At 39.7% G+C, this 15579-nt stretch overlaps 1 protein-coding gene across 1 annotated transcript in view; it reads right to left on the bottom strand.

The window, feature by feature from the left end:
- Window positions 1–15579, bottom strand: part of FBXO4 (F-box protein 4) — a 228015-nt gene that overhangs the window by 13946 nt on the left and 198490 nt on the right. Inside the window, exon 6 of the mRNA XM_044069774.1 lies at window positions 13829–14004. Coding sequence (XP_043925709.1) covers window positions 13829–14004 — 176 coding nt within the window. The remainder of the gene's footprint in view (window positions 1–13828; window positions 14005–15579) is intronic.

A 15579-nucleotide genomic window follows, 5' to 3' on the forward strand; every position in this document is an offset into this window, starting at 1 on the left:
TCTTGAACCACATTTTACTGCCCCTCTGATCCTTAGAGTATGGTCTAGAGGGAACAGTAAAATGCACTCCCATGGCAGAGTGTTTTTCCTTCTTGCTCGCACTGGGTGAGAGTGTCCTTTACCTTGGATCAAAACAGGGAGGAACCATTGAAGGGGGCATTGGTAAAGGTAGACTTGAACGGTTCCGCAAAGTTAGACAAACGCATCCACGAATAACGCCTTGGAAATTCCTAAACCCGCTGCTCTACTCACTCCATCGGATGCATACCAAATAAGCCACATGGAAGAACTGACGATAGAGTTCAAGGTGGACAACTGGGCAGAAACCTTGTCAGGGACTCCCTCAGTACATATACCTTGTAGTGAATCTCCTAACTCTTTAAGGAAAACTCTCTGAAGTCTCGTGAAGTGAGTAAGGTAGTTCAGTGATCTAAGGGTAAATGCCGCTGAACTAAAGATACGCTTCTCGTATCTGTCCACTGTTTGAGACTCCTTATTTGGAGGATGAACAGAAAGATGTCTCAGCTAGCTCCTTCTTAGTGGCCGCCGCCACCACCATGGCATCTACGGGAACACCTTTAGACAAGAAATCTTTCTCAGGAGGGGCAGAAAGAAACTTATTCAGTCTCCTGGGGACTGGCTCCATGGCATCAGGAGTATCCCGCACCTTTCAACTAACTAGCTCCATCAGTTTGTCGAAAGGTGGAGACACCCAAGAGGCTGAAGGTTGAGACCCAAAAGCTTTTGACACCGACTCCTTATCAGAAGGGGTGACAGTGGGCCAACCGCAGCTCTGCTTAAGGATTTCCAGGATGTCTATGAAGGAGACATCATCAGAGGACGACTTGGGGGACCCTTCTGACTCCTCGAGGTCAGTGTCAGAGGTCAGAGACTCATCCTGGGAGTCTACATGCTTCCTCTTACATGTTCTCTTCCGCGGGGGCTCCTCAGAAGGACATTCCGAGGAGGTCTCGGAAGAGTGGGGACCACCAGCCAGTGGCTCTGAGGCTGAGGGTCTCTGCTGTCCACAGAGGGAGTAGGAGCGGAGACAGAAGTAGGTGCTTTAGGGGGAAGAGTGTCGGTACCTCCGGTAGGAGCTGACAGCACACTCCTCATCACCTCGAATGCTGACCTCTTCGGCTCCAAAGACCTCCCCGGCTCCAAGGAGACCGAGGATGCCATCGGCTCTGAGATAGACATAGGGTCCAAATTCACCCTAGCTGAAGCACCGGGAGGAAGACTCAGAACCGAAGATCGGTTCCAAGCATCCCTGTCAGAGCCGACCAGTGAGCTTTGGCCCCAAGACACTACGGACGGCGCCAAAAGTGTCGGAGCAGAACTCGGCTCTGAAGCAGCCACAGGGGGAGCCGGAACCGAAGGTTCCACCAGTGGTACCAAACACTCTGGCTCCGAAAGACCAGCATGGCTCGGAGGAGGAATGATCGCAGAGGGCAGAACGGACCCAAGTGGCTCCGGAACCGACTGGGTCGGAGCCAACAGTAATTTAGGCAAAGCAGATGACTTCAACAGTCTCAGCACTACCCTCCCCACATCTTCTTCCGATAAACTCCGGGAAGACCTGGATGTAGGACAGCGGGATCTCTGAGGTACTGGAGATTTTAATATAGCAGGGGCCGGTAGAGGATCCACAGACCGGCTCTGAGAAATGGTCTCAGAGGTCAGCTCCAAAATACTTTGAACCAACCCCTGTAGTCAGAGTATTGCTCTCAATCCGCACTGAGATCTGTGGAGCCGAAGAGGCAGAAGACTCAGCCGTTTTCGTGATCTTAAGAGGTGGTTGCAAGACACCAGCCAGTGCCGGGGACGGCCTCTTAGAGGACTTTTCCTTTTTAGATCTGAGATCTAGAAGAAGAGGAAGAGCTAGCCAGATCTTCCTCAAAGGAAGGTTTAAGAAGACCTTTTAGGATAAGCTTATTCTTATGTTCTTGCAGCACCCTAGGACTAAACGAGTGGCAAAATAAGCAGGTTTCCTGTAAATGCATGGCCCCTAGACAGCAGTTACTGTGGCCATCCGTAATGGACATTTTCTGCGAAAATTTAATACATTTTTTGAAGCCAGATGGCTTATGGTCCTTGCTAACTTTGGACATTCTCACAAAAGGCATGCACACAAAAAGAAAGGGAGAGGAGGACTAGGTCCACTAATTTAAATGGGCCTAGCCCTGCAGAAAGAGAAAGACACCACGAGGACTAGGTCCTCTAACTTAAACAGGCCTAGCCTGGGCAAGGAAAGGAGTGGAAAACAACTAGGTCTTCTAACTAAAACAGACCAAGTTAAGAGACAAAGGCAGGAAAGTCACACTCAACCATAAAACAGTGAAACTTACAAATAGTAACTAGGGCAGAACCGAGTTCTGACAACACTACTAAGAAGCTTATGACTAAAGCAACAAACAGAACAGAACCTCATTCTGTTAACTACGCCAACAATTTGCGACCGGGAATCCACCAAAAATTTTGCCTAAATCCTATTAAACACACCAACTAAGCGCAAAAGGCACCTACAAATAGTGAACTATGTTAATAACACTAACAGTAGCACACATGATACCAAATCCAATAAGGCCAAAAGGCCAATTTAGCAAAAGAGTGCGCACAAAGTGCAAATGTAAAGGTAACTACACTAACTATGCTAAACAACTACACTAACTATGCAAACTACTACAATATAACAGGTTAGACTAAAAATACAAATTTTTTTGAATAAATTCAAAAAACAGCCAGAGCTAAAGAGAAGCACAACCAAACTCGTCGACGCGGCAAACAAGATTTGGGGATTGTACTGGTGCACCATGGGATACCTACCTAGCCTTGAGCCAACTCCAGCTTGTAAATACAATGACTTGGAGCCAAGGATAGGCTCCGATCCCATATGTAAGAATGAAGGTGAGATAGGACTACAGAACATCATATTTTAACAATGCAACCTTTTTTTTTTTTTTTTTTTACTTTATGCATTTGTTAAACTGGTGAGCCACTGGACACAAGTGTCTCCTTTAAGGGGTGATTCAGGATCACTGTCTGGTTAACTGAATTGCTCAGACTCGCAATAGGCAAATGGATGTTGAAGGAATTAGACCCTGGACTCTAGGCTAAAGGAGACAATTTGTTAATTATGGAAACGCTGTTGGAAATGCCAACAGGTGCTGCTTCACAATAAATGGAGAATGGGTTCCAGAAATGCTGAAGTCATACTTACACTGTACAGAATACTAGTAAAACCACATCTAGAATACTGTATCCAATTGTGATGGCCATATGGGGGACGGGAATTAAGTTGACAGAAAGCATGCAATACAGGTACCAAAATGATGGGCATTGGTTTATGAAGGAAATTTTAAAATGGCTCTGCATGCAACCACTAGTTAAGAGATTAGAGGTGTTATGACAAGCAACCACATTCTCACTGAATGAGTGGAAGTGGGGTAAATGAAGAGAAAGGACGGACGTGGGCAAAGGTGACTGCTGGAAAGAAGAAATCTGAAGAGGACCTCAAAAAATTACTACCTAAAAGACAGTGTGGTGGAGCCCTGGAATGCATTGCTTGAGAAAGCAACAAGTTAAAAACATGACAAGTATTCCAAAACACATGGATGGAAAAGACGAAAAATAAGGAATTGAAGACAGGTAAGGGACAGAGAGCTCTACAGAGTATAATTCTTCCAGCAGCATCTTTTTATGCTCATACTTAAGCCTTACAAAAGAAAGGATTCAACAGACCACCTGGAACAAAAGGTAGACCACAGAATGGGGCCTGATGGGATCATTTGGTTTCCCCTTCGCATAACTAACAGTCATCTCATCAGTGTCCAACTGCCCAAACACAACTGAATGGTCACATTTCATTTTCTCTGCTGCCCTTACCCATTACATGTAAGTAAAGCAGAATTACTATGTACAGTACTAGGGAGCTTGAATTTTTTTTCTTTTCTAACTACTGCATGACCAAGGAATTAGTACATAAATGAGGGACTGGAGGCTTGTCCCTACATGGGGGATGCAGGGGAGGGTTTAATCCTTTACAGAAATTATTAGTTTGACCTGTGGGAGGGGTGTATAGGTTAAGCATATTCTCAAACAACCATGACTGAGCAGATGGATTATGGATGATCACTTCTCAGTTATTCACAGTGGAAGTAATTCATAAGTTATCACCATCCAATCCGCAAACAGCAACCAGTTTCGAAAAGCACAAAATAAAATATATATGCATACAATTCACTATAGTCTTCACAGGTACATACCCAACTCATAACACAGAACAGCCAATTTTACCTTTGTCTCTACCATTTATAAACTAATTTTTCTTGACTTTACCCCTATTCAGTCCATGAAGTTTCTTGTGCCTTACATCACTACTTATTAAAAATAAAAACACTCTATTACTACTAGTGTGCCGTTCTCCCTGCATGCTTGCCACCAGTGGAGGAACCTTTTTTAAACTTAACAATTTTTACAACTCTGCCCCCAAACATACGCCAACAAGCCCACACTGCTCCTATATAGTAAAATATTTCTTGTTTGCCAAACGGAAATCTGTCAATGTCACTGTTTATAACCTTCTTCCAACTTTATCACTTAATCCTAGACATCCCTCTTCTTTGCTTTTTTTTTTTTTTTTATTATTATTATTCACCTGTTTTGTTCGTATCCACTGATCCACAGATACTAATCTGCTCCAACAAAGGCTGTAATACATACACATACCTGGTGTGGTAAAATGGTCTCAAGGTAACAGCAAAAAAGTGTAGCATGGTAGCATTCGGCAAAAAAGCTGCTTCTACTTCATATGGAATACATGGTACTCCTCTTCAAACAGATGCAGTCGTAAGTGATCTGTGTATTTATGTGGACAACGCTCTCTTATTCAATTATCATGTTTCTACCATAGGTTAGAAATGATACCACCTGGCCTAGTTAATTTCCTAGGGAAAATCTTCAAGACCCAAAGAAGTTATGCTACCAATGTACACTTCTCTTATCAGACCCATAATTCAATAAAATACTCTCTCGTATGCACAAATTCAAGCATATTGCTCAAATGGAAAGGTCCCAACAATTTTTAAACAAACAAAATTAAAGGTTTTAAAATCTATAACTGTCCCGAGAGACAGACTATAGCTTATCAGCTGCTCTGAGGTGACATGAAAATTTCTTTGAGACATGAAAGACCTCATCATCCCATTTGACCTCTTCTGAAAACCAGAGGCTCTACAATCACCTACACTGGGAACATAAATTTATACCAACAAATAAACAAGACGCTGGAAGTACAGGTTCTTGGCAGGACATACTCCCAGCCTACTGAAAAAGTTAGCACTACCTTTCAAACAAAGTACTACTTTTTCCTGCCTTTAAGGTTAGCCATGATGCTTGGATGGGTGGACACAAATTTACCCCAGGGTTATCAAGTATGGCCCTGCCTAATTTTGGAGGTGAACACTATTAAGTGTTTATAAAGAGTGGCAATAACTTTTAAGTGTATTTACTTAAAGGTGTTCATGTCTAAACATCTTATGGTCTCCCGTGTCAACTTCATGCTAAGCCATAATGCACATAAATCTCCTGTACACCAAAATATGCAATCATATGTGAACATATCAATGCATCCAAAACTCCTCTCTACTTTGTGAATTACTCTAATTTACCAATATGCTTAAAGGATTAACAGATTTAAGGCACTCTGGTCAAGTACCATATTGTTCTAATGAATTTCTTAATCCTCCAGTCGTATTAATAGGTACTTAACACTCTGCAGAAGTCAACTTACTGCCTGTTGACAAAGGTTATGGTTGCAAAGGGTCTCAGGACAGACCACTCACAATGAATGAAAATATAAAATTAAGATATCTAAAAGTAGCACTGACAGCACTACAAATACACATTTTAAGAAATCAAAGCATGATGCTGATAGGGCTAAAGCTTTAAAGAAGGCATAACTGGTTTACCTTCATCCTTTTCACAAGACTGAGTTTTATTTCAGTGACTGACAAAAATCATAACACAAATCTGAACAAAGCTAGCTCTACAGCAACAAGGGACAAAACTCTGATTTTGCCCCAGATGACCAAAGTCTGACAAATATCTTGGGTGCTGGAGGACCTGACACAGAGGAGGTGGGCATACAGTATCTAATGCCAGTTTGCTCCCCTCAGCAAAAAAGGTGATGCAGATCAGGGGTGGGGGGATGACCTTTGCTAGTACAGGCAAATGTAGTGCTGCAACTGCAATCCATGTGTGGCAGCATGCATGCTTCCTCTGAAACAAGCAAAGTCACAAACTCGGCAGGAACTTTAAGGCCCAGTAAAAAAAAGAAAAAAAAATCTTGATCCTCACCAACAGATGATGACACCATTCACAACTCCCAGCTCCCAACCCTCTCCCCGGGGAGCAAATGTACCATATAGCTCTCAACCCTGGTGGACAAGCTAGATGGTCAGAGAGGAGACTGGCCAAAAAAAGTTCATGAGGAAAACAAGGTGAGTCTCTTAGAGACCAGTAGCACACAAAGCCAAGGGTTACATTATGAATATTATGCCAGAATAAATCAAAGCACAGAGAGTGAAGAGAGAATGGGGGGGTGGCATAGCTTATTTTACACTGCCATTTGGCAACCTCCACTACAAAGGCTTGGAAAAAAAGTTAGACAACCCTTGAATGGGTCAGGGATGGCAGTATGGGTAAAGAAAATAAATAAACAAGGCACAGCTGGTGATACCAAAATGGGGTTTACCTCAAAGAACAAAGCAAGATAGTGTATTAATGACTCAGTACTCTCAGATTCAGTACGGAGTCCAAGCTTTTCTAAATCGTATGATGTGAACTATTTCTTTTTTTTTTTTACTTCCATACCTAACTTTGAGGGTGCTGAGGTTGTTGAAATAAGAATACAAACATGTCTACTGTTTCCATCCACACACTTTGCATTTTACTAGAGACCGTCTTGAAAAATAGTGTTTGCACTCATACTAAAACAAAATACATCAGCAGACTACTGGAGTTGCTATGGGTACATCTATAACTAATAGGCAAGCAAATTTTGTCATATATGAATAGGAGTCTTAACACATTTTATTTATTTATTTTACATTTGTTGACCAGGGATGTCTGACTTGGCCACTGGCCCTTTTTCAACAGAGGCCTGGGTAGAAAAGCTCCACACAGAGACAAATACTTTACAGAATCAAACAATACATATACAGATACATTAGACCATTTTTACAGTAGTACGAAATGAGCACAATCTAGGAAAAAATAAACATTCGTTAGTAACGTGCATCATTACACAATTACATAGCAACACGTTGTGATTAGAATATTGAATAGTACAAGTAAATGTCTTGGCAAGAAAGTAATAATTATTAACCTTGTAAATGAGTCTGTGTATGTGTATGAGTGAGAAATAGGATTTAATCAGTAAGCAGGTAGGTGGTGTATGTGCCTAGCCTGATTGCACTAGCCTGGGGAGCAGTCAAAGCACAGATATTGCCTGGTGAGGTTTTTAAAGGAGGGTTTAGAGTTTGAGCTTTGTATGCCAATGGGAAGGGTGTCCCATTCTGTAGCCACTATACTACTGTATAGTGAGTCTCCAAAGCTGTTTTCGCTGCTGGTGACTTCTAGTAATAATTTACTTGATGATCGAAGAAGCCTGGTGGCTGAGTGCTGTTGTACTAAGTTTATGAGGGCAGAACACTTGTTGGGGAAGTAGTAAATGGAGTGGCATAGGCAGAGCTGATTATAAGTTAATAGGTCGGCCAGTTCAAGCCAGTGGACCTGGTGCAGAGCAGTGCAGTGATGTGATCTACATGGGCAATTTGCAGCAAAGGGAGCAATTCTATTATAGCAGGCCTCCATCTTGTTAAGATCAGTTTTAGTTAGAATGTGGGATGCACAGAGTAGGGTGGACAGGAGTTGGGAATGAGCAAAGATCTTGTATTGTTGGTGAGAAATGGCTTAATATGATAACAGTGATCCCAGTTTGGTGTGTACTTTTTAATAGTTAAATTGAGATGCTTAACAAATTTTAGATGGCAGTCTATGGTTATACTTAGTAGTTTGGCCTGTGTCACTGGAGTGATTCGAGTAGAGTTTGCAGAGTAGATAGCGAACTGGCTGCTAAGGGTGTTTTTATTAGGACTGGTAATAATCATTAGCTGTGTTTTCTTAGGGTTTAGAATAAGCTGGGCTTTGGAAAGGTAGTTTTCTATGTCAGAGAATGCTGACAAAGGTACTTGCAGGAGGGTGGGCATAGTTTGTGCAGCACAGATTAGGGTAGTATTATCTGCATACTGTATGACAGATGCATGCTGTGTGGAGGTCGTTTGTGAATACTGTGAAGAGAAAGGGTCCTAATATAGACCCCTGTGGTACACCAGTTGTTATGTGAAGCAGAGGAGAGAGTGAATTTTCCCATTTCACAGCCTGGTGCCTGTCAGTTAAGTAGGTGTGGAACCAGGTTAGTGTGGACTTTGATAGGTGGCATTGGTTTAGTTTATTTAGCAGGATTTGATGGGATACTGTGTCAAATGCTTTGGATATGTCCAGAAAGATGGTTGACACCTGTAGGCCTTTGTTTTTGAGTTGATTTATCACGTATGTAATCATGCCAAGGGGGACAGTACTGCAATGGTTCTACAGTTATCAAGTTCTGCAGAGGTCCCTCCTTTGTGTATCGGAGTGACATAGGATATTTTCCAGAGTTTGGGAACATAGTTTCAGTTATAGATCTGTTTATGAAGGTGGTGATTGTGATTGCTATAGCATCTGCTGCAGTGAGTTTTAAGAAGTAGCTAGGGAGCTGGTCAGCTGCAAATTATGAGGTTTTTAGTTTGGAGAGCATACTTTTGATAAAGGTCATGGGCACTGTTTTGAGGGTAAAGCCTGTATTAGTATTATTTGTAGTGGGAGTGATAGAGAGGCTGGAGTTGTCTTGTGATATTAGGGATAGAATGGAGTTCACAAAGTGGGAGCTGAATTGTGCTTCAATGGGCACTTTAGTATCAGAGGCGGATGGATTGGGGTAGCTGTTTGGGTGGGTTTTGGCAACTGGTTTACACTTTTCCAAAATTTTTGAGGATTGGTTTGGCATTTAGTTTGCAAGGTAGTATAGTATGTTTTTTTTTTGTCCTGCCTTATGTATTTTTTGCACGGTTGCGCAGCTCACAATAATTAGCAAGGCTAAGTATATCTTTGGTTCTTTGGTAATGGAATCAGGCAGTATCACTGGACTTGAGGATTTGTTTGGTTTCCTTGCTGAGCCAGGGGTTTTGAGTGGTACTTACCTTGACCTTGTGTAGTGGAGCAACAGTGTCTAGCTGTTGTATGAATGTCTTGTTGAAATAGGCTATGGCCTGGTCAAGTTGGAGGGTTTAGAGGGGACCAGTCACAGTTGTAAAGTTTTAAGGATATCAGGGGAGAAATTTTTTGTGCTTCATGTGGTTTTATAGGTAGTGGTTTTGTATTGGCTGGATCTACTGCGTTATTAGATAAACAAGGTTGTGGTCACTTAGACCGGCTGGGAGACTGCCTGTGTGGGAATACATTGAGGGGTAGTAAGTTAGGGCCCAGTCTAGGTGAATAGATTCTAGTTTTTATCACATCTAGTGGGAATTTGCGCTAGCTGCTGGCAGCCATGGAGATTTATTAGATTAGTTGGTGTGTCTGATGTACAGGTGTACCAGTCTAGGTTGAAGTAATTAAAATAAGGGTTTCTTGAGAGTATGTAGTAGAGCACCAGGATAAGAAGTCTTCAAGGCATTAGCAGGTGGTATGTATGTATGTATGTGATGCTAATGCATTTTTGGGGGTTTAGTTGGAGTTGTGAGATTACTATTCTCCAGGTATTGGAAGAGGGGTAGGTGTTGGGAATGTTAAGTAGTGTTAAGTTGGTCTTGTATAACATGGCAGTTCAACCTCCTTTACAAAGGGGTCTGTCCTATCTAATAATGTTATAGCCAGCTGGGAGAAATTCAGGGTCAGGTATGTTTTTATTTAGCCAGGTTTCTGTTATAGCTGCTATATCAGGGGAGTGGTGTGATATTGTGGCCTGGAGTTCAGGTATTTTGTTGTTGATACTCCTAATATTGATATTTAGTAGTAAAAGGTGGTTATTATTGCATTTGTTAATCATTATCCTTGGTAACCATCAATACAGAAATAATATTTTGTTCTATACACATTTTGTAATGAATTTACGTTATGGGGATGTGAGGTCACTGAATTAAAAACAATGTTGTATTTCTTAACAGTGCAACCTTTTTCATTCAATTAATGGGTTGAACAACATGGTTGCAGTTGTGTAAACGACAGATGAATGGAACTTAGAGACTAAAGTATACAAAAAACACTAAAGAAGACTACTTATTGACATAGGAGCTTTATGAATCCAGGCCATATTTATAGGAATGTTTCAAAAGGCCAATTACAAGATACCCAGACTACAATTAGTGACACTATGTTTGGAAATGACGTTACATTTTCTTACTTACATATTTACAGAAAAAAGATATAAAAACACGAGTTTGATGTAGTAGTTAATGAAATGTTACAGCTACAAATGGCTGACATTTACCCATATTTAATTGCTACCACCACATGAGAAGCTGAAAATAATCTTCACAAGAATTCAAAGATGATGTACCTTCCCCTTTATAGTAACTTATACTAGTGACTTCAATTACATTAGTGAAATATATTAGCATAATTGAAGTATTCTCCCTACTCCTTCAGAAATTATGAAATTGTTAGGAGAACAGCCCGATTTTGCTTTTAGAAGAAATTAAATTTAAAGCCACAGTTATGTTACCCACAGCTGGTTAAAATAACATCTTGGGAAAGACTTGATGCATTTTCTTGTATGAAATGTATTTTAGCTATACATCAGCTACTGATGTGTCTGAACATCCAACATTAAAGAATTAAAATATAATCTGAGGTTGTTTGCCGATTGCTAAATATACAGTATGCATAGTATTACAAAGTGTGAATTTTGCACAGCATTTTATATAAGTAAAACTGATAGACTAAGATGACATATTACTCAACACGTAATACTTCGAGGTGATTTATGCCTGACATATAAAGCTATGTCCAATCCAGAATTAATGGACATACTCCACCTCAGTAAATCTAAATCCCTTAGAGCCACACGCTCGAGGGACTTGAACCTCAGCACAGAAATAAATAGAACTTGCTGGAGGGACAGATTCATAACCCAGAGGCTCCCTTCGCTCTGGAATAGAATTCCAATTCATGTTAGGCAGAGCACCTCATTGAATCTCTTCAAGAAGAATGTGGATGAGTGGATGGGGGATCGTAGGTTTGTCCCGGGGATTACTTCCGTGTCACTATTAGACAGAGGCACATTAAACTAAACCTTAAAAAGGGCACAGTATACTCAAATCAAGGGGTGGCGTAAGCCAAACAAAATCGGGCTAGGCCTGTAATTGCCCCAGGGCAGATAGCCTAGTATGAACCTATGATATCAGATCATCAAATGTCACATATGCATTGGCAAAGCAAGTAAATTTGAAAGAAGACAACTATCAATTTAAGAACCAAGAATGAGGAAGGGTGGCTTGCATAACAAAACTGAATGTAAAGAGTATGAATGGATAACAAGAATGAATGCAGCAAGATATCTAGGATTAAATGAACCTTTAAAACTGGTTTTAAAATTAGGAGTCTTGCATCACTGAACACATGATTATGGACATTGAAACAGCTGCTGAAAGCTTAAAAAAAAAAAAAAAAAAAACAGCAAAAAAAAAAATATATATATTATACATACATATACACACACATACATCTGTGTATATATATATATATATATATATATATATATATATATATACATATATATATATATATATATATATATATATATATATATATATATATATGTATAAAAATATTGACAGATGCATGCATGTCTAAATATATATATATATATATATATATATATATATATATATATATATATATATACAGAGAGAGAGAGAGAGAGACACACTTTATAATCTCGAAATACTGAAATGTCGAATTTCATTTTCTCGAGACTATTAAGTCGAAGTTCTGAAATAGTGAAAGTGCATAACTGCAAATTCTAATATCTCGAATTCGCGATTACGGCGTTACGCTACGTAATGTCCGGGGTTGTATGTGGATGGTGTGCGGTGCCGTGTGTGGATTTAAGTGTAATGTCAGGTAAGTGAGTGTTTTGTAAGGGTTTTGGGTGGGAGTTTGAGTGTATGTGAGTGTGCTGATATGGGTGTGGTGTCTGTGTGTGTGTGTGTGTGTGTGTGTGTGTGTGTGAGTTTGCTTTTGTTTGCTGTTTGTACAATCTCGGAGTTAGTATATATAAGTAGGGGGTGTGGGGGGTGCAGCTACCCACATGGGGGGCTTGCCCCCCCTGCTTATTTGTGATGTATGTTTGTGGATATGTGTTGTTTTGTTCATTTTGTGGTGTGGGTGTTGTGGTATATGTGTGGTCTGGTGTGTGCTGTGTATTCGATGTTTTAAATGTTGCGGTTTTGGGCTTTTGGTGTTGTGTGGATTCGATTTAACGGTCTCGAAAAACTGAAATTCGAGATTTCAGTCTTTCAAGATTATGAAGTGAATCCATATATACATATATATTTACACACACACACATATATACATACATACATATATATATATATATATATATATATATATATATATAAATATATATATATATATATATATATATATATATATATATATATATATATACACACACACACACAAATATATACGTGTGTGCGTGTGTGTGTGTGTGTGTGTGTATATATATATATATATATCATGTTTTATTAAAGTGCGTCTGTTTTGAACTTTACTGTTTTAGTTTTGGATATATGTATTTACAGTGTTAGTTTATTTGTTTACCCAATTTACCTAAAGCCTATGAAAGTAACCCTTCCGGATGTCTTGAAAGGAAAGAATATCAACTGAAGATGATGTAAGATTCTCTGCAACATGCAGAAAAGCTGATAACTAATGAATACTTAGAAATACAGCAGTTCTAACTCATGTAAGAAACACATTTGGAGGAAAAAAAATGCAGGAAATGTATGCAACTGGCTGAGAAATATGGAAGCAACAAAAGCATAAATGCAGGATGATTCCATGCCTTGCTGTAGACACAGTTCAAGAGACCTCATCAGGAGTAAGGCAAGCAGCTGTGCAAAATCCCATCTCAGCAAAGGCAGACACAATGCAGCCAGTTCAGAAAAAGGTCGAAAACGTAGGTTTCATAGAAGAAGCTTTACCAAGAAAAATTAAAGGGCTTCTGCATGCAAACTCTTTAAGAAAAATTGTGGAGTATTGAAACTTCAAAAACTGCAGTATATCAAGAGAGTCCGAAGAAGCAACAGATTTCTGAAAACAAAAAAAAAGAAAATACACCACAAGAAGAGACATTAGGAAGACTGTAGGTATGTTGCTTAGAGGCAGTGTGAGAAATAATTTTTTCATAAAGCAGGTGGTAGGCATGTAGAACCAGCATCCTGAGGATGCTGTGCATTCAAAAACTATAAGGAAGTTCAAGAATGCATGAAAAAAGTGCAAGTTCTAAAACAAAATATGAAAAGTATTAGGTTGTTTCAACTAATGTGTGCAGTTAATTCAACAAACAGTGAAATGGACCAGCTACTTACACTTAAAGGCTCTTATCCAGTATCAAAATGCATGTTGTCTCCAAATGACTATAAGAGCAGTAAACACGGACAATAATGCTGACTTAGAAGTGTAGAATGCTAGTTACTTAACTACAGAACTCACGTACCAGCCAAGGTCGTTTCAGATGGCTCAACTTTAGGAGATGTGCTATATAAACACAAGGTATCCTTCCACCATTTTCTGTAGAAATCGTAGACAATACTAATAACGGTCTAGTTGCAGAACCCAAAGGCAACTCGAGCAGCGCTTGCATTTGTGCTAATTCATCCTCCTGCTCATGCCCTGCACAGTAACATATGTAAGAAATAAAAGTATGTAAATAACAAACATGTAATTTAGCTTACAACTCAGTACTTCGTGTAATTTAAGTCTAAAGATTGTTCTCTTGAAAGTTACAAATTGTGAATTCTGTCATTTTTTTTAATGAGAGCAAGAAACATCTACATTTCAATGCTTCATTCAACAGTGAAAATATATCCAATATTGCAGATTAAATTAATAAAAACACAACGTGCATATTAAAATTCAGTTAGTAAAAAGTACATTACTCACTAGTGCTAAACACTGTTAAACGTCATCTCTACTAAAATGTAACACACATGTTCCAGCTGTGTCAGCTGATCTAAGAGGACCTGTCTTTAAGGTTCCCATATTTGTTATTTTATTTATTTATTGTCATTTGTTTACCAACATAGTCTGACTGCACAGTGTCCTTTTTCAGTGGAGGCCTGGGGATAAAATCTCCATTACACAGACACCATGGACATTACTTGCACCGTTACATCATTTGCAATCAGCTTCGTTCATGAGCTACGGTTACATTACCAGACATCTTTGACATCAGTTACATCATTTATGACCAGTTTGGATTAAAAATAACAGTTACATGGGTTGTATATTAATAAATGCTTTAAGCTAAAGAGTTAAAGCAGCTCAAAGGGGTCAGGAGGTATAAGGAAGATAAAACAGATATGACGATAAAGGAGGATATTGTCTCTCTGGAGTAAGAGGTTGAATGATGAAGTGAAGAGATGGGAATTTTTCAGGGTTGTGCAGTCGTTTGAAGGTTGCAATTTACTGAGTACAACAGAGAATGATTTAGTTTGAGCCAGTTTAGTTGTTTTACAGAGAGGCAGTGATGTGATCTACATTGCCGGCTGTGAATTTGGCTACTTTACTGTAACACTGTTCTAGTTTGCTGATGAGAGGAGTTGAAATTGATTATGATAAGACAGGAATATAACGGTGGGGAGTAGAAAAGAATTGGCTGTGTTTTGTCTAACAGTGTCGGTAAGGTCGTGTTGTACTCTTACAGAGGAAGACTAGCTTTTGCTGCATCTCCTTTATCACTTGCTAAAGGTAGAGATCAAATTTCAGGTGGCTGTCTATAATTACACCTAGTAAGTTGGTGCGGGATACCAGTTCTGTACTGGTCTTGTTGGTATTCTAAAGTTCTATAGGTTTTATCTTGTTTCCAACTACAATCTGGCATCTTTTCTTCTGGAAGCTCCCACACTCAGACAGACATATACCTGTGACCATGCATGCTCTGACTGACAACAAAAGTAAGACTGGGTCTCATGCCTGTCAGTTCACCCCTTGCCACAGAAGGCATTTTCCTGTACAAAAAAGGAATAACAAGGAAGATATGGCAAACTCATTTAAATAACAGGCACATATATGCTTAATTGACATACTGGGATTGCATTCAGCCAGGAGGAGTATCACCCACTAGCAGTGAGAAGAAGGAAGAGCATTCCTGACTCATCAAGAAGGGCCTTCTTCATAGTCTCAATCTCACAACAAGAACCCTTCTGAATGGGTCCCTGCGGATGGGTTGAGTCCCAAATAGTTATA

The sequence above is a fragment of the Protopterus annectens genome, chromosome 1.part0, assembly GCF_019279795.1.
Source record: "Protopterus annectens isolate FY-2018-M chromosome 1.part0, PAN1.0, whole genome shotgun sequence".
In the NCBI taxonomy this organism is placed as follows: domain Eukaryota; kingdom Metazoa; phylum Chordata; order Ceratodontiformes; family Protopteridae; genus Protopterus; species Protopterus annectens.